Raw genomic sequence first — 20,683 nt, 5'->3', positions numbered from 1 at the left:
CCCGCCTTCCTTACGCCTTCCGGGGCGTTCGCCTTCCCCTCGCACGCGCCGCGTGTCTCTTGCGCGCCGCTCCTGCGCCTTCTCCCCGCCTTTCCGCCGCGCGCGCTCTCCCGTCGCGCTGGAGTGACGCGACCGCTCCTTTCCGGCCGAGGCTCGCGGCGTGTGAGGAGGTGAGGCGAGGCGAGGCCCGGCCCGGGTCTTCTTTCTCCCTCGTTCTCCCCCCCCGGGGAGGTGGCTGAACTCGGGGAGGCGGAATGGGTGGTGGACTGAACGCTTCCATGCGCTGACGCTGTCTCTCTTGACACGGGGCAGCGCCTTCCCCCCCCCCTCGTATTGGGCCTCCTTTTTGTCTCGGGGTGGCGAGGAAGGCAGAATTCGGGGGCGTCCTTGTCAAAACGTGGCTTCTCCCCCCACACTGCGCGGCAGTGCCCCCTCCCTTCTTCTCCTCTTACCTCGCCCTGTAACTGCCTGTCCAGAAAGCAAATCTTGGTGAGCTCCCGTCGGGTTGCATCCAATATTAGGCCTACTGAGAGTAGACCCATTAGAATAGGAGCCCTGCTGGATCAGACCCAGGGTTGATCTAGACCAGCATTCCGTTTGCATAGTGGCCAACCAGCGGCCCCAATGGGAAGCCTACAAGCAGGACATGGGTGCACCAGCACCCTCTTGCCCATGTTCCCCAGCAGCTGTTGTATATAGGCAAACTGCCTCTGGTACTGGAGGTAGCATAGAGCCATCAGGGCTAGTAGCCATTGCGAGCCTTATGCTCCAAGAATTTGGCTAATCCCCTTTTAAAGCCACCCAACTTGGTGGCCATCACTACATCCTGTGGTAGCAAATTCCATAGTTTGACTATGTGCTGTGTGAAGAAGTCCTTCCTTTTATCTGCCCTGAATCTCCCACTAATTAGCTTCATGGGATGACCCCATTGGGTTATAGTATTTTGAGAGAGAAGAATGTCTCCCTGTCCACTTTTTCCACACCATGCATAATTTTGTGTCATGTCTCCTCTTACTCACTTTTTTCCCAGCTAAACAATCCCAGCTGTTGTAACCTTTCCTCATTGCGGAGTTGCTCCAGCTCTTTGATAATTTTTGTTGCCTTTTTCTGCGCTTTTTCCAACTCTACAATACACTTTTTAGGTGCGGTGACCAGAATCGTGCACAGTATTCTTAGTGTGGCTGCACCATAGTTTTTTATAAGAGTAGTACAATCTTGGCATTTTTATTTTCAGTTCCTTTCCTAATTGTGCCTAAATCGAAATGAATGGTGCTTGAATTAAACTAACATTGGATACATCCCAATGGATGCAACCCATAATGCCCACAGCCACATCCATTTTGAAACTGAGGACAGAATCTAAGGCTGCCCATCTGCTAGCACAGCTAGACATCAATTTTGCAAGCTCCGCCAACCTGTCCTCTTCCAGAAACATTTCACCTTGCCTCTGGAAGCACTAAATTGGCATTCTAAAAGCAATAGGGTCCCCTTGCAAACCAGAAGTGGTGGGGCTGGCCGGACATGCAAGAGCAGCATTGGATTCTGCCCTAACTATGCAATGAAGCATTATTTTTTAAAAATAAGACTGATTACAAACACACTATGGTCAGTTTGCTTGCACTCTGTTTAAGAAGCGAGTGTAGCAAAGTAAATTCATACTGCAAACAACAGGCAGAGCTTTTAGCTGTATGGAATACTGGAGAGGTGCTCATTCATTGCCCTTCAGTGTGAGAATAGAAGTGTAAATAAATATGCACATGTAATCCTGTTTTCATCTGTGAGATTTTGTAGGGTATGTTTCTTAGTGGGGTGAAGTAAACCCATTCCTTAGGGTTTTAGGAAGGACACAACTACAGTGGAATTCATGGGAAATAATATATTTAGATGAATCTAGGCTGCCATACAGTGTGGAATGGGCATACAATTGTTGTTGTTGTTGTTCAGTCGTGTCCGACTCTTCGTGACCCCATGGACCATAGCACGCCAGGCCTTCCTGTCCTGCGCTCTCTCCCGGAGCGTGCTCAAGTTCATATTCATTGCATCCGTGATGCTATCTAGCCATCTCATCCTCTGCCGTCCCCTTCTCCTTTTGCCTTCAGTCTTTCCCAGCATCAGGGTCTTTTCCAGGGAGTTCCAGGACATACAATACTGAAACTTTAATTTTACTATTCATGGAATATCCATTTACATATTTTGTATGTCACCCTGTGTACTTTGGTTGCAAAGATGATGACCAACACTCAATGCTATCCCATCTCTGAAAAGTTCAAGGCAACTTAAAAGTAAAATTTAAAAATAAAAGTTAGTTGCTGAGACCCCCTCCCCCATATTTCTCTTTTATCAGAGGGTTTGTTGGAAACGTTCTATGAAATGCAAAACCTTACATATTCTTATTCCAGTTTGTGCAATTAAAATGTCCCTTGTAGTCTGCTTTATCCTTCTTTTTCTGTTTTCCTTTGTAATTCAAGGATTCCAAAATGCAACTTTGATTTGCCAGTCAGTAACCTCAAGATGCGTATACACAATACTTTGAGCTCATGGTGTGTTCTATACATTCGTGCACCCTCAAGAGTCCTCAGATGGGTTGGAGGCTAAGATTACTGGAAGTTCTTTATTTTAAGGATTTTCTACGCTCTTCCTTCTATACAAGATTATGATACTGTGCTTGCTTCTGAATAGTATTGCCTACATTAAATTATTTAGTATGATTCTAGTGGGATTCCTTATTTTGAAAACTGTTCTTTGGCAAACCTGCCTGAGAGCTTAACATGCTAAGAAATTACATTTGGTAGCGCTTAACATTTGATAAGTTATTAGCTGCTTTGTGTAAGGGTTGTGACCAGTCACAGATGTATTTCATAGAATCATAGAATAGTAGGGTTGGAAGGGGCCTACAAGGCCATCGAGTCCAACCCCCTATTTGCATCCCAATAGTAGGCAACAACAAAGTTCTGAACATTACTTGAATCATATCTTGCTGTTAATTGTTCTATTACCCATTCTGCTCCTTCCACTGCTACCAAATGTTTCTTGCAATTATCAAGAACTGGAGATGCAGGGGTGTATCCAATGTTAGTATCCCCATTCCGTTTTGACTGGAAGCAAGAGTATACAATAGTCCCACACACTGGTTAAAAAAGACAAAGTTCTCATCAAATATACACATCGCTCCATTTGCATTGGTGGGATTGCTGCTGAGGAAATTGGGAAGTGTCCATTGGTAATTATTGCCTCAGGACTGTCAAACAGATCCGCAACAGGTAACAGTGAGAACCTAAAAGTTGTTGTTTTAATGTAATCTCATTCTTGTGAACTACTCTTTCTTGCTACAGAGAAGTAAAAATAAATCATCCTGCGTTGATAAATTAATACACAAGATGTAGTTTTTGGCTTTAAGTATGAATGTAACAGTGATGGAAAGGCGCTAGAATATTTCCATGAGAGGGAGGTAGGGGGTGGAGGTCTTCTGTACTTTCCAGTCACTTCAGCATCTACCAAATACTGATCCTTCAACATGTCTGCACAGGAATTTTTTGTCACACATCACTTCTGGCAAGTGATATAGAAACGCAAGATGCAGAACGACGCTGGGGAATTTGTGGATCTCTACGTTCCTCGTAAATGGTGAGCATTTATGGAAATTTGTATAGAGAGGGAGTGTGCAAATCTGAGGATCACCGTTGCTTGTTCTTGCATTACATCCAACTCATCCCCATGTCTCTCGCTGGGTGATCTGTTTATGTAACTGATTGTTTGCCTCCTGCGGTCAATAAAAAGGAATATGTAAGTTACTGTTGCAAATTTCAGTTTTGTGAACATTAGGAATTTACCTATTCTGTTCAAGAAGATATTTTACAGAGCAGAATTTTATAGGAAGTACTGATCCTTGCTTTCCTCTGTTCTGTCAAGGAATATTAACATTCAATGGGAGATTGCTAAAACGCTAATATCTAGGTCCTACTGGGACAACCTCAACATAACGTTGAGGCTGTTGGTTAATTTGTTATCGTTTCTTCAAAAAAGCAAGTGGGAGGAATGTTAGAATTTAGGGGGCTGCGCCAGGTACCAATCTTGCACTGTGTTTGAGTACAGTTCCCAAAAGTTTTTACGCCCAGGTTTCTGTTCTACAGAAACGGGCGATTTGTTTTTTCTAGCCAAGACCAGACTTGTCATATAGATACTGAGATTTCTACCTTTTGTCATTGACTGGTGTATAGAAAAGGTCAAGTTGTTAAAAGTGGAATTTAAGATACAGAAAGCCTATGAATTCTGGCCAGAGCTACAACCAAGGTTTTACCTCCATGTTTTACATCATGGTTGGAGTTTCTGCCAGCAATACATGGGGGCAGAAGGTTGCAGAGGCATGCCATAAAGTGTGGGTGGAGCTGGTGTCACATGATATGAGACATTAGCAATTGTCCAGGCAAGAGACAGATGTTTTTTTTTCCTAGCCCTGTACTTTGTTTTTATTTATTTCTATCTTTCTATCTATCTTTTTTCTCTTCCCTTCAGCTCTGCTAGCAATCGGATAATTGGTGCTAAAGACCATGCTTCCATCCAAATAAATATTTCTGAGGTGAGTAACAGAATTAATGATTATCAGAATTAATTAGAATATACAAGTTGAGAAATTTAAATATTTCATAGTGTGTGTTCTTTCCAGGTACTGACTTTCAATTAATGAGGCTTGTAGTTTGTTGCTTGTTGAGTTGAGCAGCACTCCTAAATGGCAAATTCAGCATTCATGTACAGCAGGAATAGGCAACCTGGGGCCCTCCACATGTTTTGAATGACAAATCCCATAATTCCTGGCCAATGGCAATGCTGCCTGGAGCTGATGGGAGTTGTAGTCCAAAACATCTGGAGGGCACCAGGTTGTTTACTCCAATATTCAGAATGCACTCCTCCTAGCTTCAGAAGGTGGGTAGCCCTTTATGGCTAAAACGGTGAGAAGCCAAGCAATAGGTAGATGGCTAAAGCAGTCCTCTAATACAGGCCAGTACTGAGTTGGCTGCAGGCACAGAGAGAACCTGTGCTGGTTGCAATGTGCTGCCATGTATTGTATAAGGTGCAGTAGTATTTCCCCATTTTTGCTTTGCGGGCAGGTGTGGGCACCTGCGAGAGGTCTGGGGGCCATTTTTGCCCTCGCCCACAAGCTGCCCACCCCCTCATAGCACCAAAAAAAAAAAGTGTTTTGTTTTAATGGCATACATGGGTCAAAACTTGCAAGCTAGTTTTGACCCTTTAGGTGCTCTATAGCTGCTACAGATGCCATTTTTTCTGGATATTTAAAAAAAGTTTTGGCGATAGCGGGAGCAAAGTGTTGCCCCCACTGCTTTAGGGGTACTGTCCCTGACATAGCATGGCAGTAGCCCATTGCTGCTTCTCTTGGGCTCCTGAGTCTAGAGGATGTGCGGATGAGGAATTATTTCTGTGCTAGATTTCCTGCTTCAGGGGAAAGTCGAGCACTGGGTGTGATTATTGCTGCAGTAATCGCTGTTGGACCGAGAGCATCCAGGGTTGAAAGGAATCACATAGTGGGGAAGAGGGGGAATGTGACCAGAGCAGGGGATGGGTAGCCAGTCCTTTGGTAATCAATACAGGGTTGCCTTTAATTTTGTTGCATACTTCTCCTCTGTTTGGTTTTACTCCCCAACACAGTGCCCATGGCACCATGGTGCCCGTAGAGACCTCAAATGGCTCCTGTTAAGCTGCTCACTCTTTGCCCCATTCAAAAACTTATTTTTAATTAAAAACTTGAAAAATATTAGGGTACCAGGTTCTCCTTCCTGTTCCAGAACTTGCTGCTGATCCACTGTACAACAGGTAAGAAGAGAAGGAAAGTGTTGTTTCCTGGCACCACCCAGTCTTCGGTCCACATCGCCCTTTTCCCTTTGCTCTGTCTTTCCACTCTCAGCCTCTAGCCTTGCTGTTTCTCGCCACCCAATCCCTTTCCTCACTGTTTCTCTCATTTCCCTATCCACTAGCCCTGCTCTTTCTCTCCCATTTTATCTTGCAGTTTCTCTCCACTCCCAGCCTCTAGCCTCACTCTTTCTCTCCCCTGTACCTCTTTGCCTTGCTGTTTCCCCCTCCATCCCATCCTCTAGCCCTATTTCTCTCCCTGGCCTCCTCTCTTTTGACTAGCCAGGCCCCCACAACAGCCATTATGTAACTAGCCACATCCTCCACTGGAGCCATTTTGTGGTGGTGCCCACAGCATTTTCTCAATTTTCCAAGTGTGTCCATGGGTCCAAAAAAGTTGGGGATCTCTGCTCTATAGATTCGTTTAAGAGTCCGTTCTGTTGCTTTCCGGCATCAAGCTTTGCTCTTTGAACAACTACCTACTTTTGCATGGATGTGCTGTGGATTAGAAGAAATGAAATTTTCTGTACAGAGGACATGGCTAACATTTGCCCCAGATTTCACTACTCCAGTGAATCTGCTGGGCAAATGCATTTTTCCATTAGGGCATCTAAATTCATTTATTTGCTTTCTGTAATCTCACCAGCTGGATTTGTAGAATCCAAAAGATATCAATGTCTTTTATGCATTCTGTGTTTTCCTAGTTCTAAGTATGAATGCTGAAAAGTTACATTTTGATATGTAATCCTAATTCCAATTTCAGGTTGATAAAGTTACAGGCAGAGTCAATGGCCAATTCAAAACATATGCCATTTGTGGAGCAATTCGTAGGATGGTAAGTATGTACTTTAAATGTTTTTCTATATCTATAACTTTGCCTTCCTACCTATGAGTATTTTGCAGCCATGTGCAGGTGGTCTTGCTTCATGTTGGGTGTCTACGTTTCTGTAAGTTCTAATTTGCCATTTAAAGGAAGAGATTCCTAGTAGCAGTTCACTGAGTGATCCTGTTTTGAGCAAGAAATTTAACTTGCCATTTTCTGGGAATCCAAAGTATGATTTAAGGGGAATGTAAAGTCGATCTGCTAGTGACATTTAAACATATTCACTTAAGGATTTTCAGTCTGTCTGTCCCCCGTCCCCCCCAGCTGCAATCCTAGGCACACTTACTTGAGAGAAACTTACATTGAAATCAGTAAATATCTTTATGATTGGGCTGTTATTTTCCACCTTCAGCTCATAAGCCCTTGTATGAAGCGTAAGCAGGTATAGTGCTTTTGTACAGAGATCAGATTTGAAAGGAAGTCTCGCATTCTATAATCTTATACTGCATTAATATAATCAAAAGATGAATAGAGTTGAATACTACTGCGGAGGTTATGAATGTCTTCTACCTGTACCTCAAGTGTACCAAAAAGATGGTTCATGAGTTTGAGAAGTCACAGGCATTGAAGAGTTATCTGCTGTGTGTGTAGTAGCTGTGTGTTAAGCCCTTAGTGGTTGGACTCTATCCATGCACGGGCACCAACTACTATAAAAAGTTTCTTCTGAAAGTAGAAATAATCACTGTAAAGTACACTCACTCTGGAGCAGATGGGGTGAACCTTGTTTTGATATCCTCACAGACTATGAACAAAACTTAAGGAAAAGTGGTAAGAATCCAATTCTCTCGCACGTTGTGGTGTGACTGGATACTTGAGAAAGAAAGCCAATATCTCCTTGTTGCTTTAATATGCTGTTACAGAGATAATATGTGGGTTTTGACCACACTAAAATGCTATATAGATGCTAAGGGTGCAATTTTTATGTGCTTATCTGATTTTTAGATGGTTTTAATATTGGGTTGGATCCTGACTTAGTCCTACTTAGAACAGACACATTAAAATCAATGGGATTTAAGTTGGTCTACAGGATTTAAGTTCTGTCCATTTCCATGGTTCTACTCAAAGTATAACTAAATCTGGTGCCAATGCATTTTCTATTAGTGCTGTGCTGAAAATTTCTCCCACATATTTTCTGATCATTCTCATTCAATTTGATAGAAAAGAAATTGATTTTGAAAAAAAATCCAGTGGTGAAGAACATTTAGGAAAAAGTCTCATGGGTTGGGTATGGGTTTCTTCTGCTTACTTACTTAGGAGGTGGCCAAGGAGTGTGTGCAAATGTCCTGTTCTTCATTGTACAATCAATTTTCCAGCAACCTGTAGCTTCCTTGGCTTCCCATACTTCAAGTAAAGCCCAGGGGTAGGCATCATGAGTTAATTCCGCCCATAGGGCTTTTTCAAATCAGGAAGCACAGGCAACCTGGGAGGCTTCAGAGTAATGGAGAAATACCTAGCAGAAAGAAACCACACACACAGGACTCCTGGCTGCTTTGCAGCGATTAGGTATGCTCAAAAACATCACAAAAATAAACTATAAAACACCCTAAGAATGAGGCAGAACAATGGAAGCCTGCTTCATGAGGGAAGAAAACTTTCTGGAAACTTGAGGACAGATTCTGGCACAGCACTAGCTCCACCTCTTTCCTGGAGTTAGACAAAACACTGCACCTGTCACACTTGCATTGTATGGATGTAAAATGGGGGCCAGGCTCCCAAGACAGTTTATGTTGTTGCCGCTTGCAGTGACAGCACAAAACCAAAAAACCCTTTAGGAAAAAATACAGAAGCTGTGCTACAACCACTGCCAGTTGGGGAGCCCAGCCTGTGAGAAAAGGTTGGAGAATATCTCCTCCCCCTGGAGAAATTTGGTGAAATTATCCCCCCAGTTTCTCTGCTTACAAGTCAGGTGCAGAACATTGATAGACAGGCCACTTTGTGCACAGCTCTGATTTGCGTTGCTGATATGTTACATTTTTTATTGTGGGTGTTATTGTTAGCTATCTCGGGCACAAGCTATTTCAAAATGAAATGCAATGTTTGACAAGGTGTTCTTAGCTAATTTCACTATAGAACTTATGTTCTTTGTTCCAGGGGGAATCTGATGACTCTATTCTGCGCCTGGCAAAAAATGATGGTATTGTTTCCAAGTAAGTTGTGACTATCAGAGTGTGGAAGCAGTGGGGGAGGCAACTTCATCCTTGCAGTGGAATCTTATCTCTCTAGGTTGTAACACAGCTGTGCAATCTAGGTTTACCAACTTGTGTTTCGTGCAACTCCTTAAGTTGGAAAGCTATACATACGTGACGGTGTTTCTTTTCCTTTTCCAGGAATTTCTAACAGAAGAAGCACAATGATTTGGAATTTATTATAAAATAAAACTGTTGGAAAACATCTGATGTACTGTGTGTCATTTCGTCTTGTAACAGACAGAACATTTAAAGGTAGCTAATTCTGAAGGTTACATGTTATATGTATCATAGGACAGTTTAACAGTGCAATTCTATATGTGACTACTCAGAAGTAAGTCCCATTGAGTTCAGTGGGACTTACTCCAAGGTGAGTGTAGGATTGCAGCCCAAATGCATTTTCAAAAAACAAATATTCTGGGCCAAACCAGTATTTCTGTTCACAGGTTTCTTCATTCTCTCTTAAGCAGGAGTCATTTGGTGGATTGTTGGTGTTAGGATATGAAGTAGAAACATTTATAATCTACCCGTCCCTAATGGCAGGGTTAGATAGATGGCAGCATTAATGCATACGGCTAGAATAGCTCCACAGTTATTCTTAGTTACTAAATTGTCTCAGATTCTTAGGGCAGTATCTCATTCTGCCTGAGCAGCAGCAGAACAGATCGCTAGTGCAACAGGAATTTGCGCTGTGCGGGGGCAGGTTGGAAATGAGCAGCAACACTCATTTCTGGCATGGGACAGGTCAGCAGAGCTGCCTGCCTGACCTGCCCATTCCGGCAATGAACATTTCTGTTCATTTCCACCCTTACTTGAGCCAACAATGTGATGTGGCTGCAAAAAAGGCAAATGTATTTTGGGCTACATTAATAGAAGTATAGCTTCCAAATCCCGGGAAGTACTAGTTCCCCTCTACTCAGCACTGGTTAGGCCTCATCTGGAGTACTGTGTTGAGTTCTGGGCACTACACTTCAAGAAGGATGCAGACAAGCTGGAGAGGGTTCAGAGGAGGGCAACAAAGATGATCAGGGGACTGGAAACAAAGCCCTATGTGAAGAGACTGAAAGAACTGGGCATGTTTAGCCTTGAGAAGAGAAGACTGAGGGGAGAGATGATAGCACTCTTCAAGTACTTGAAAGGCTGTCACAGAGAGGAAGGCCGGGGTCTCTTCTCCATCATCCCAGAGTGCAGGACACGGAATAATGGGCTCAAGTTACAGGAAGCCAGATTCCGGCTGAACATGAGGAAAAACTTCCTGACTGTTAGAGCAATACGACAATGGAACCAATTACCTAGGGAGGTGGTGGGCTCTCCCACACTGGAGGTATTCAAGACGAGGCTGGACAGCCATCTGTCAGGGATGCTTTGACTTGGATTCCTGCATTGAGCAGGGGGTTGGACTCGACGGTGTTATAGGCCCCTTCCAACCCTACTATTCTATGATTCTACTTTAGGAACTGCTAGTTTTTATTGCACTAGCAGTCCGTTCCACTACTGAAACAGCTAGCGGAAGCACAGTGGCCTTAAACTGCCCTTAAACATTGCATCATTCTAGCCATAAGCTGCTCAGATATTCACAAACATATACAAGATGAGCGTTCGAAACCAAGGTGCAAACATCATGAACACCTTTCTATTTTCCCTCTTCATTTGTATTTGCTGTGCAGAGGTTGCTACTGATTCACTGTAAGGATACAGAGATGATTTGATTAATTTTACATGTGGATTACTCAGATTAGTTTGTCCCTAATATTATACTTGATATTGCCTCATGTCATATAAAATAGTTTGTATGTTTGGCTTACTTCCCTTATAGTAACTGTGCTGCGAGAAACCAATTGTTAAAGAACTTCCCTTTGCTTGCTAAGATCTCAAGTAGGAAAAATGCAGGGTGTTGCTATGCTCTGATAAATAGCATTATTCCAAAGTATGTAAACATGTTTTACCAAGTAGCTGAACAGCTAATTCTACAGGTCCTGTAATGGCCTATTAATTTGGCAGCAGGTAAAAAGGTTTACATTCAGTTAGCTGCTTAGCAGAGCCCAGGGGACCACAGCTGAGCAGACTGAGAAGACACATGCTGACGCTGCCTTCGTTATCTGTCACTCCCCTGATTCTGGCTAATATCCAGCATGCTGCACTTTTGACCTGGTGTGCACAGCTGTTCTTTTAGGTTTGAAAGAGGCTTATTTTTAAAACCAGATAGTCAGGTATGTTATGGCAAATCAAAGGCAATAGTAAAATGTTGATAGGGTGGCATTTTTTCATTTCAAACCCAGCTGTACTCTGGAGGTTTATGGTGGAGTAAGAAGATCTTGGTAGAATCTCCAAATACAGGATTTCCAACAGTACAAGTTTACGTACAGGGCAGTCTTGGGGAACTGCATTAGGGTGGTACTTTTCTGCAGTAGGTAGGAAGTAGCAGCTTCTCCAGACAGGAACTCATTTGACAGGCTGCTCAGGGCTTGGCAAGAGATGCCTGGTTTGATGTAGCTGTGTCATTATGGATGAAAGTTGTTTCAGAAGGCATTTAATGGCCAAGATCAACAAAGCACAGGTGAAATACACCACACACATTGATACCATAACACAAGTAAAAATGGATGCATGTCTTTTTTTACTGGATGGCTTTCTAAGCTATTGCTTACCTCTTGGCGTGCCAGGCACCTATATTAAGATTTGTGATTAGCAAGCATTTTGAACTGTAGGGGCAATAAAACTGAACAAGATAATTCTTTAGGAAAATACACAAAAAACAGTTCCGTTACTGTAAGTTTAGCAATAAGTGTTCAGTGTCTATGCTGTTGCACAAACAGTCCAGTATCCATAGGTTTGTCTAAATTGTGTTTGTTCCTTTTTCTTCCTTGGCTAAGAGTAGCCTCCACCCCACCCCCCTGCCCATGGTCTGGTCAGTCAGATGTGGCAACATCTGATTACCATCAATCGCACAACTACATAAGAGGGGAAGGAATTTTGAAATGGCTGGTGAGTTTTTCTCTCTTAGCAGGAATGGGAGGCCTTTGGATCCTGCAGATCTAAGATTTCCCCTAATATGCCCCTGACACTCCCCTTTTCACCCCCTACCACTCGGTGGAGGCTGTGGCTCTGATCTCAGTGGGGCGGTAAATCTGCTCTGGGTTTCGGTCAGAACTCTAAAGGAGCTATCCAACGTGCGAAGAGTTCTGACTGAAACCCGGAACAGATCCATCACCCCGCTGACATCAGAGCCACCAGCCTGCACTGCTACCACTACCGGGAGGAGCAAAGATGGCAGAGTTTGCTACCACAATAAAGACGCTTCCAGTGGAGGCCTACAGAGCGCCCTCTAATCTGGATCCAAGAACCCCTTAGCTATCCTCTCTGGGAGCCTAGGGTTGCTCGCTAAAATAGTCTAAAAACATTTCACAGCCCAGCACAACTCTCACATAAAACTAATTTAAATAATTAAGAAAGCTGCATTAAACCAGCAGTAATATAAGATAATAAATAATCAAAAACTCGGCTTAACATCTCACTAATAGAACTTCTGTTCCCATGTGATGCTGATCTATTCTTGGAAACCAATGCAACATACTTCCTGGGATTTCTGTCTGCCTGTACCAGAGTAATAGTAGTACATTCCAAGCTGGATATTTTTTTTTTTCAGCAGTAATATTTTTGCTTCCATCAGGCTCTGACAAATCTTGTTTTCTTACCCAGCGAAAATAGTACTGCTAGGCTAGAGAGCTTTTGCAGATGTATTTTTAAGACTTTTCGGAGAGCAGTAAAATGGCCTGTGCTGTTCTCAGACGAGAATAGTTCAGATCTCAAAAGAGCCATGAAAGGGAATGAACTAGAGTTGGATTGTATAAGTAGTGCTCCGTTGCCCTTACATGGCTACATTACACCAACTTCAGAAATTCTTTACTGTTACTTACAGAGACTTGGCGTTCGAAGGACATCTGTATTGATTTGGGCTATTTATAGAATCATAGAATAGTAGGGTTGGAAGGGGCCTACAAGGCCATCGAGTCCAACCCCCTGCTCAATGCAGGAATTATTTCTATTATAATTATAGTTATTTATATATATTATAGTTATTTCAACTAAAACTTTGTTGCCTGACTGAGCACATAGCAAGCTAGGATTCATTTCTGTTAACGGAGCTGTTGTGTGGAGCTCTTTGACAGTATGGAAAGGAGACCTTAAGGGGAAGACTGAATAGTTAATCGTCCATGAGTATGGCGTGTAAATACATGCTGCCTGCTTCAGTGCAAGGTACCATTGGAGAAGAAGTAGCCGCCTGTCGCTCTGTTTGCAGCGTTATTATTAGTTTTATCATGCCAGCTGCAGGAAGGTGCTGCCCAGAACACACATGGTACAGTCCCTCTCCAGAGGGCTTACAAGTTCCAATCTACATTAGCAAAACAGCTGGAGGGGAGGGGAGGGGAGAGTTCGGGAATGGAGAGTGAGTAGTGTCCATGGGCCAAGATGGATTTGGGTGGCTACAAAAGAAGACATAAAGCATAGCCAGCTAGCTTTCTGGATAGGACTGCTTCAGACTGCATTTGGGTGAACTGCATGTCTGAATGCTCCCCCATGCCAAAATATCTCTGCCCACAGAAAATGAGAATGACAGGGAGAACGGTTCAGCCTTGTTAGTTGGCAGTATTTTTATCCCACTCTCGGCCAAAAAGGTTCCAGGAGCAGCTTGCAAATAATCAGTAAAACAAGATGGTCCCTGCCTGCAGGCTTGCAATCTGAAAACACATGACACAAGGAAAAAGGAATGGGAAGGAAGGAAGGAGAGAGAGAGAGAGAGAGAGAGAGAGAGAAAGAAAGAAAGAAAGAAAAAGAAAGAAAGAAAGAAAGAAAGAAAAAGATTAAGTTTCAGAAGGGCTGGTGGAATGGCCCTCCTTCTCCCCATCTCCCTCAGTACCGCCTGCTGGAACAGCTGCTGGAGATGACTGTTGAGGGAGGAGGAGACTTCATGGGGAGTACAACTCTTGGAGTACAATTTTCCCCTTGCAGAAGGCTCTGGTGCCTGTGTCCTTGGTGTGCCCAGGTCCTTCCTGAAAAAGTTGTACTCTTACATGGTTAATAATGACAGAGGCTCAGGTTCCTTAGGTGGCTAAGAAACCAGCTGAGCTCCCTTAATCTTGGGAGAGTGCAGTTCCTCCCAGGGGTCTTGTGTGGAAACGTTTTGGCAAAACACTGTCAGCAAAGGACATAAATACGCTATTGCATTCTGCAGGAGTTTGCCTGCAAAAGATGGGGTGTGTAACAGCCAAGAGGGATTTAAGTGAAGTGCACAGTATAGATCATGGCCAGTTACAATGTATGTTGCGATTTTTATTTCACTGTGTTGACGGTGAGCATTACTTTTTAATGCACAGTGTGCATCTTTCATAATTTAGGTTGCAGGAGTTAGGTTGCAGAATCTGGAACTTGTGATGGAAACTGCATTTTTACAATTCTCCACTTCCACCATTTTCCATGGGACTAATCAGCCTGAAGTAAACAAAGGAAAGCCAATTAAACACTGTTTCCAATAAGGAAGTGTGTTATTGTTCAACAGCAGGCAAGAGTTCCTCTTGATTAAATCCCCAAATCAGAACTTGGTCTATGCTGCTGGATTAAGGAAACTAAGCAAATTTCTATCAGATTATAGCAAAAGGGCTGCTTTTTCTATTTTAAATGGGCACCCAGTGAAAATAGTTATAACAACTCAAAAGAGCAGACAGACTGAAGACAGAAACTCACTTTCTCTGTACCCAGGCATATTATAGGAGTTTCTAATTCCTTTCACAAATTCTTTGGCAAGAAAAGCTGGATCCTACACCCTGCAAATTAAAATAAAAGCCATGGAATATGCATCTAATATTTACTTGTTTACAAGGTTCATTACATTGTCACTTCAGTCTTTTGAAAAGCCAATAGTTCAATAAAAATATTTTAAAATCAAGCTGTTTTTAAATTAGATAACTTGCAACCGGTGGTAATAAAGTGATAAGAAGCACACCATAAAAGGAGTATAAAGAAAGAAAAAGCTTTTATAAATAAAGAGGACTTAACCATCTAGCAGAGATAACATATCAGTGGATTTCCACAATGGGCCTTTCTGTGGGAAAGCTCCTTTAGAGTTCTGACTGAAACCTAGAGCAGATTCACCACACCACTGAGATAAGAGTACTCTTTTATCAGCACGACAGCTCTGTGAGGTAGGTTAGGCTGAGAGAAAGTGACTGGACCAACATGACTGAAAGGGGATTTGAACCCACTACACCAAACTGATGTATTTCCTAGCACCACCAAATTAGCAGCTGCCTGCCAAATTTTGCATCAGTTTTAAGATTCCAAGCAGTTTCCAAAGGCAACCCCATATAGAGCACATTCCAAAAATCAGACTTCAAGGTTGTGGGGAATCATGGCCAAATCATGCTGGAACCAATGGAAGGAATGGGTTACTAGACACAAACAGAAGGTACATCTGGATCTACTGGTATATCTCTGGGTGATTTGCTGTAGATCAGCAAGGATTTCTGACTCCCAATGTTCAACAATAGCAGCAACAAAATGACTCCTTTCCTGCTTGGGGTAAACAGTGGATTTTTGTATGGAACGACTGTGAGTGTTGTTCAGTTCTGCTACTCAAAAGAAATCCCGGGGCTCAGAATTCCTCAATTCTAAACACATGTCTTTTGCACTTGGTTCCAGTTGAAGGATCTCAGGGTTCTAGTAACAAACAAGGATCCTGAAAGCCTGAAATCTGCCCATTTGAAATCTAACCGAAGCACAGTGCCAGTATTGTAGCCAACGAGGTTAATCCGAGGTGCAATTATTGTTAATTGAAAACTTTTCGTAACCAATGAGAAGTCTCAGTATACTAAACAGAAGCAAGGAAGTCCCCAACCTTTTCGGACCTATAGGTGCATTTGGGAATTTGAGACCATGCTGTGGGCACCACCACAAAATGCCTAATAAGTGGATCGCCGCTTCGGCATCTACTTGTTGTGCCAACGGATCTTAGGCTATGTCTTAGTCAGCAAAAACGTTTGCTTTGTGTCTATTGGACACCAAAACATCTCTTTAATAAGGGATTGCCTAATTCATGAATTGCTGACAGTGCAATACAGCTAATGCTTCTTTTAAACCTATGTTTTGGCAATGTCCAGTAGTTGCTTCTTTTTTCAGGGTGGTTATTACACAGATACATTTTGTAGCGCAACAGTCTTTAATATTAACTGATCATAGAATCAGAATAGTAGGGTTGGAAGGGGCCTACAAGGCCATCGAGTCCAACCCCCTGCTCAATGCAGGAATCCAAGTCAGAGCATCCCTGACAGATGGCTGTCCAGCCTCGTCTTGAACACCACCAGTGTGGGAGAGCCCACTACCTCCCTAGGTAATTGGTTCCATTGTCGTATTGCTCTAACAGTCAGGAAGTTTTTCCTCATGTTCAGCCGGAATCTGGCTTCCTGTCACTTGAGCCCATTATTCCGTGTCCTGCACTCTGGGATGATGGAGAAGAGATCCTGGCCTTCCTCTCTGTGACAGCCTTTCAAGTACTTGAAGAGCGCTATCCTATCTCCCCTCAGTCTTCTCTTCTCAAGGCTAAACATGCCCAGTTCTTTCAGTCTCTCTTCATAGGGCTTCGTTTCCAGTCCCCTGATCATCTTTGTTGCCCTCCTCTGAACCCTCTCCAGTTTGTCTGCATCCTTCTTAAAGTGTGGTGCCCAGAACTGGACACAGTACTCCAGATGAGGCCTAACCAGTGCTGAGTAGAGGGGAACTAGTACTTCCCGGGATTTGGAAGCTATGTTTCTATTAATGCAGCCCAAAACAGCATTTGCCTTTTTTGCAGCCACATCACGTTGTTGGCTCATATTCAGCTTGTGACTGACAACAATTCCAAGATCCTTCTCGCTTGTAGTGTTGAGCCACACATCCCCCATCTTGTAACTGTGCATTTGGTTTCTTTTTCCTAGGTGCAGAATTTGGCATTTATGCCTATTAAATGTCATTCTGTTGTTTTCTGCCCAGGGCTCCAGTCTATCAAGATCACTTTGAATTTTGTTTCTGTCTTCCAAAGTATTCGCTATCCCGCCCAATTTTGTGTCATCTGCAAATCTGATCAGCATTCCCTGCACCTCCTCATCCAAATCATTAATAAAAATGTTGACGAGCACTGGGCCCAGGACTGAACCCTGCGGTACCCCACTCGTTACCTCTCCCCAGCTTGAGAAGGTCCCATTGATAAGCACTCTTTGAGTCCGATTCTGTAGCCAACTGTGGATCCACCGGATCGTTGTTTCATCTAGCCCACTTTGAGCTAGTTTGCTCATCAGGATATCATGGGGCACTTTGTCGAAAGCTTTGCTGAAGTCGAGGTATATTATGTCTACAGCATTCCCACGGTCCACAAGGGAGGTGACTTGATCAAAAAATGAGATCAGATTCATCTGGTAGGACTTGTTCTTGACAAATCCATGTTGGCTTTGAGTCATCACTGCATTGTTTTCAAGGTGCTTACAGATGGATTGCTTTATCATCTGCTCCAGAATTTTCCCAGGGACTGATGTCAGACTGACTGGTCTGTAGTTCCCAGGTTCCTCCTTTTTACCCTTTTTGAAGATTGGGACCACATTAGCCCTCCTCCAGTCATCTGGCACTTCCCCCGTCCTCCATGATTTCTCAAACAGAATAGACAGCGGTTGCAGTTCATCTGGCCCTGGAGATTTGAACTCATTCAAAGTAATTAGGTGTTCCTTGACCATATGCCTATCGATCTCAAGCTGCAATCCTGCCCCTTCAGCCTGTACTTCGCCTTAGCCAGGGGGGTCATAGACCCTCTTTTGGGAGAAGACTGAGCCAAAGTAGGAATTGAGCACCTCTGCCTTTTCCTTGTCATCTGTTATCGTTTTGCCATCCTTATTTAATAGCTGAACCACCATTTCTTTCCTCTGTCTTTTATTATGCACGTAGCTGAAGAAAGCTTTTTTGTTGCTTTTAGCATCCCTCGCTAACCTCAGCTTGTTCTCAGCTTTAGCCTTCCTGACGCCATCCCTGCAATTCTGTGCTACCTGCCTGTACTCTTCCTTTGTTACTTGGCCTTCTTTCCACTTCCTATTTGTGTCCTTTTTTGTTTTCAGGTCATCTCTAAGCTTTTTGTGAAGCCACATTGGCTTCTTCTGTTGTCTTCCACCTTTTCTTCTTGTTGGAATTGTTTGTAATTGTGCCTTGAGAATTTCCTTTTTTAAAAGCTCCCACCCATCTTGGACTCCTTTTCTCGTTAGCGTCGCTAGCCATGGGACCTTACTGATCATTGTGCTGAGTTTATTAAAATCAGCTTTCCTAAAATCCAGGGTACGCATTTGACTACACTTGGCTTTTGCTTCCCTTAGAACCAAGAACTCAAATACAACATCGTTGCTTTCCCCCAGAGTTCCTGTAACTGCTACTTTATCCACTAAGTCATCTCTGTTGGTTAGGATCAAGTCAAGGATAGCCGATCCTCTGGTTCCTTCCTCTACTTTCTGTAGGAGGAAGTTATCCACCACACAAGTCAGGAATTTCCTGGAGGGGCCATGTTTTGCAGAATTTGTCTCCCAACAAATATCGGGGAAATTAAAGTCCCCCATCACTACTACATCATGCTTCCTTAAAACATTGGCTATTTGCTTTTCAAAAGTTTCATCCTCGTCTTCTCCTTGATTGGGTGGCCGGTAATAGACTCCGACCATCAGGTTCCTTTTATTCTTTGCTCCATTTATTTTGATCCAGATGCTCTCAATGGGGCTACCAAGCTCCTCCTCCTGTATTTCTGTGCAGAGATATGTATTTTTCACATACAGTGCAACCCCACCTCCCTTTCTGTTCCTCCTGTTCTTTTTGAACAAGTTATATCCTTCAATTGCTGTATTCCAGTCATGAGAGTCATCCCACCATGTCTCAGTTATACCTATCAAGTCATAATTTCCCTCTTGTATTAAGAGTTCAAGTTCGTTCTGTTTGTTTCCCATACTCTGGGCATTAGTATATAGACATCGAAGACCATGTGCTTCATGGCTGGCTTTCTTCCTACATGTGTCTGAAGACTATTATTGGGCGCTATTAGAGCTGTTCTCTCCATTGCAGTGCATGAGCCTACGTCCATTATTACCCCCAACTTTGCATCTCCCTTCCCCGTAGGATTCAGTTTAAAGTCCTCCTGATTAAGTTCTTCATGCTGTGGCATTCTTCCCAGCCTTTGTGAGGTGCAACCCGTCCCTTGCCAACAGCCCATCTTCCAGGAAGTATAGCCTGTGGTCCCAGAATCCAAATCTCTCTCGTCAACACCACCTTCGTAGCCAGTCATTCACCCAGAGTATTTTTTGTTCCCTTTCTATCCCTCTTCTAACTACTGGAAGGATGGATGAGAAAACTATCTGGGCCCCAAAGTTCTTGAGTTTCCTTCCCAAAGCTTCAAAGTCTGACGTGACTTCTTCATAGCTCCGCTTGGCGGTATCATTTGTTCCCACATGGATGAGAAGAAAGGGATACCTGTCAGTGGGCTTCATGAGTGCAGGCAACCTTTCAGTCACGTCTCTAATCCGTCCTCCCAGGAGACAACATACCTGGTGAGTCCACGGGTGTTCGCAACATACTTGGGTCTCGATCCCACGCAGCAAGGAGTCTCCCACTACTACCACTCTTCTCTTCTTGTTGTTGTAGGCCTGGGTTTCATCGCCCCTGTTTGACTGACCTTCAGCCTCTTGCTCACTCTCATGTAGGTTCCCCTGTGATTCTTCCTCTGAAGGCTGTCCTCCAGTCTCATCCGCAAGTACCTGGAATCGGTTCCACAGCTCCACTGCTTCCACTGGTGCAGAGTGGCGTCTAGTTCTTCTTCTCCTAACTGTCACCCTTTTCCAAGGAGTATCCTCTACTCCATTTTTCTTCACCTCAGCATTTCCCACTTCTGCCTCATCTTGCTGTTGCTCTTCAAGCTTCTGGTCTTCCCTTTGCTGCTGTAGTTCCCCCATTCTGTCCAAGAACTCTTCGTGTTCTCCTATTCCCCGGAGGGTCGACAGTCGCCGCTCCAGTCCACTTACTTTTTCTTCCAGCAGCGTGATCAAATTGCACTTGTTGCAGGTGTAGGCCATGTTGTTCTCAGGCAAGAAAACAAACATTGCACACACCTTGCAGGTCACCACCACTGGAGATTCTTGTCCTTCCATTGCCTCTTTTCCCTTTTTGTGTCTAGCTTTGTGATTGTTCTAGACTAGCCTGTGCCTGCTCCTCTACTCAGTAGAGGTTAAAAGCAGAGTCCCACTGGTGTGGAAGTGTGTGTTACAAGACAAATAAATGAAAAAAAAAAGTTAGTTAAAAAAGAAAAAAAATGTTAGGGGCCTCCCCTTTGACCTCCCCTGCCGAACTCCCCTGGCCAACTCCTGTTTGCTCCCCCTGTCCACTCGCTCTCTGGGAGCTTGCTTGCTTCTGTAGTCCCTGGACCAGCTAGAGCAGCTTGCTCTGCTCTGCTCAGCTGGGAGGCGGGAAACAGACTGAAGTATCCCGCCCACTCAGCTGCTGGGAGTACTCAGGCCACACCCCCGCAATCCAGTTGGAGCTCTCAGGAGCACCTGGTGAGCTCACAGCCACTCAGAAGGATAAAGGGCAGCCCCCTGGGCTTCCTACAGCCCACTTACCTCTTAGCCTCAGTCTCCTTTGTCTCTTCAACCACTGCAATTCCCCTGGCCAACTCCTGTTTGCTCCCCCTGTTCGCTCGCTCTGGTCG

General features: G+C 43.8%; 1 protein-coding gene and 1 non-coding gene across 2 annotated transcripts; both read left to right on the top strand.

Moving 5' to 3' along the window:
- Positions 1-137: 137 nt before the first annotated feature.
- On the top strand, positions 138-9,136 carry RPS21 (ribosomal protein S21). Its single transcript, XM_084854354.1, has 6 exons — positions 138-170; positions 3,527-3,624; positions 4,513-4,576; positions 6,626-6,697; positions 8,837-8,892; positions 9,073-9,136. Exons 2-6 carry the CDS (start codon positions 3,575-3,577, stop codon positions 9,080-9,082), a joined length of 252 nt encoding a protein of 83 aa, XP_084710480.1. The 5' UTR covers positions 138-170; positions 3,527-3,574; the 3' UTR covers positions 9,083-9,136.
- A 6,561-nt stretch (positions 9,137-15,697) lies between these two features.
- On the top strand, positions 15,698-15,873 carry LOC146348936 (U4 spliceosomal RNA). The gene has a single exon (XR_014790890.1). It is a non-coding gene; the product is annotated as a U4 spliceosomal RNA (small nuclear RNA).
- The last annotated feature ends 4,810 nt before the right edge of the window (positions 15,874-20,683 follow it).

The sequence above is a fragment of the Heloderma suspectum genome, chromosome 4 (genome assembly GCF_057233095.1).
Source record: "Heloderma suspectum isolate Gila_16-S chromosome 4, 16-S_ref, whole genome shotgun sequence".
NCBI classification, from domain to species: domain Eukaryota; kingdom Metazoa; phylum Chordata; class Lepidosauria; order Squamata; family Helodermatidae; genus Heloderma; species Heloderma suspectum.
Note: the sequence above shows the minus strand (reverse complement) of the source record. Positions and strands in the feature narration are given on the sequence as shown.

What these genes read in the sequence shown, in the direction of transcription:
- RPS21 (XM_084854354.1), top strand. Translation starts at nt 3,575, where the DNA reads ATGCAGAACGACGCTGGGGAATTTGTGGATCTCTACGTTCCTCGTAAA. An exon ending in TCCAAATAAATATTTCTGAG is followed by an intron (nt 4,577 to 6,625) that starts GTGAGTAACAGA and finishes TTCCAATTTCAG; the next exon opens with GTTGATAAAGTTACAGGCAG. An exon ending in GTGGAGCAATTCGTAGGATG is followed by an intron (nt 6,698 to 8,836) that starts GTAAGTATGTAC and finishes TCTTTGTTCCAG; the next exon opens with GGGGAATCTGATGACTCTAT.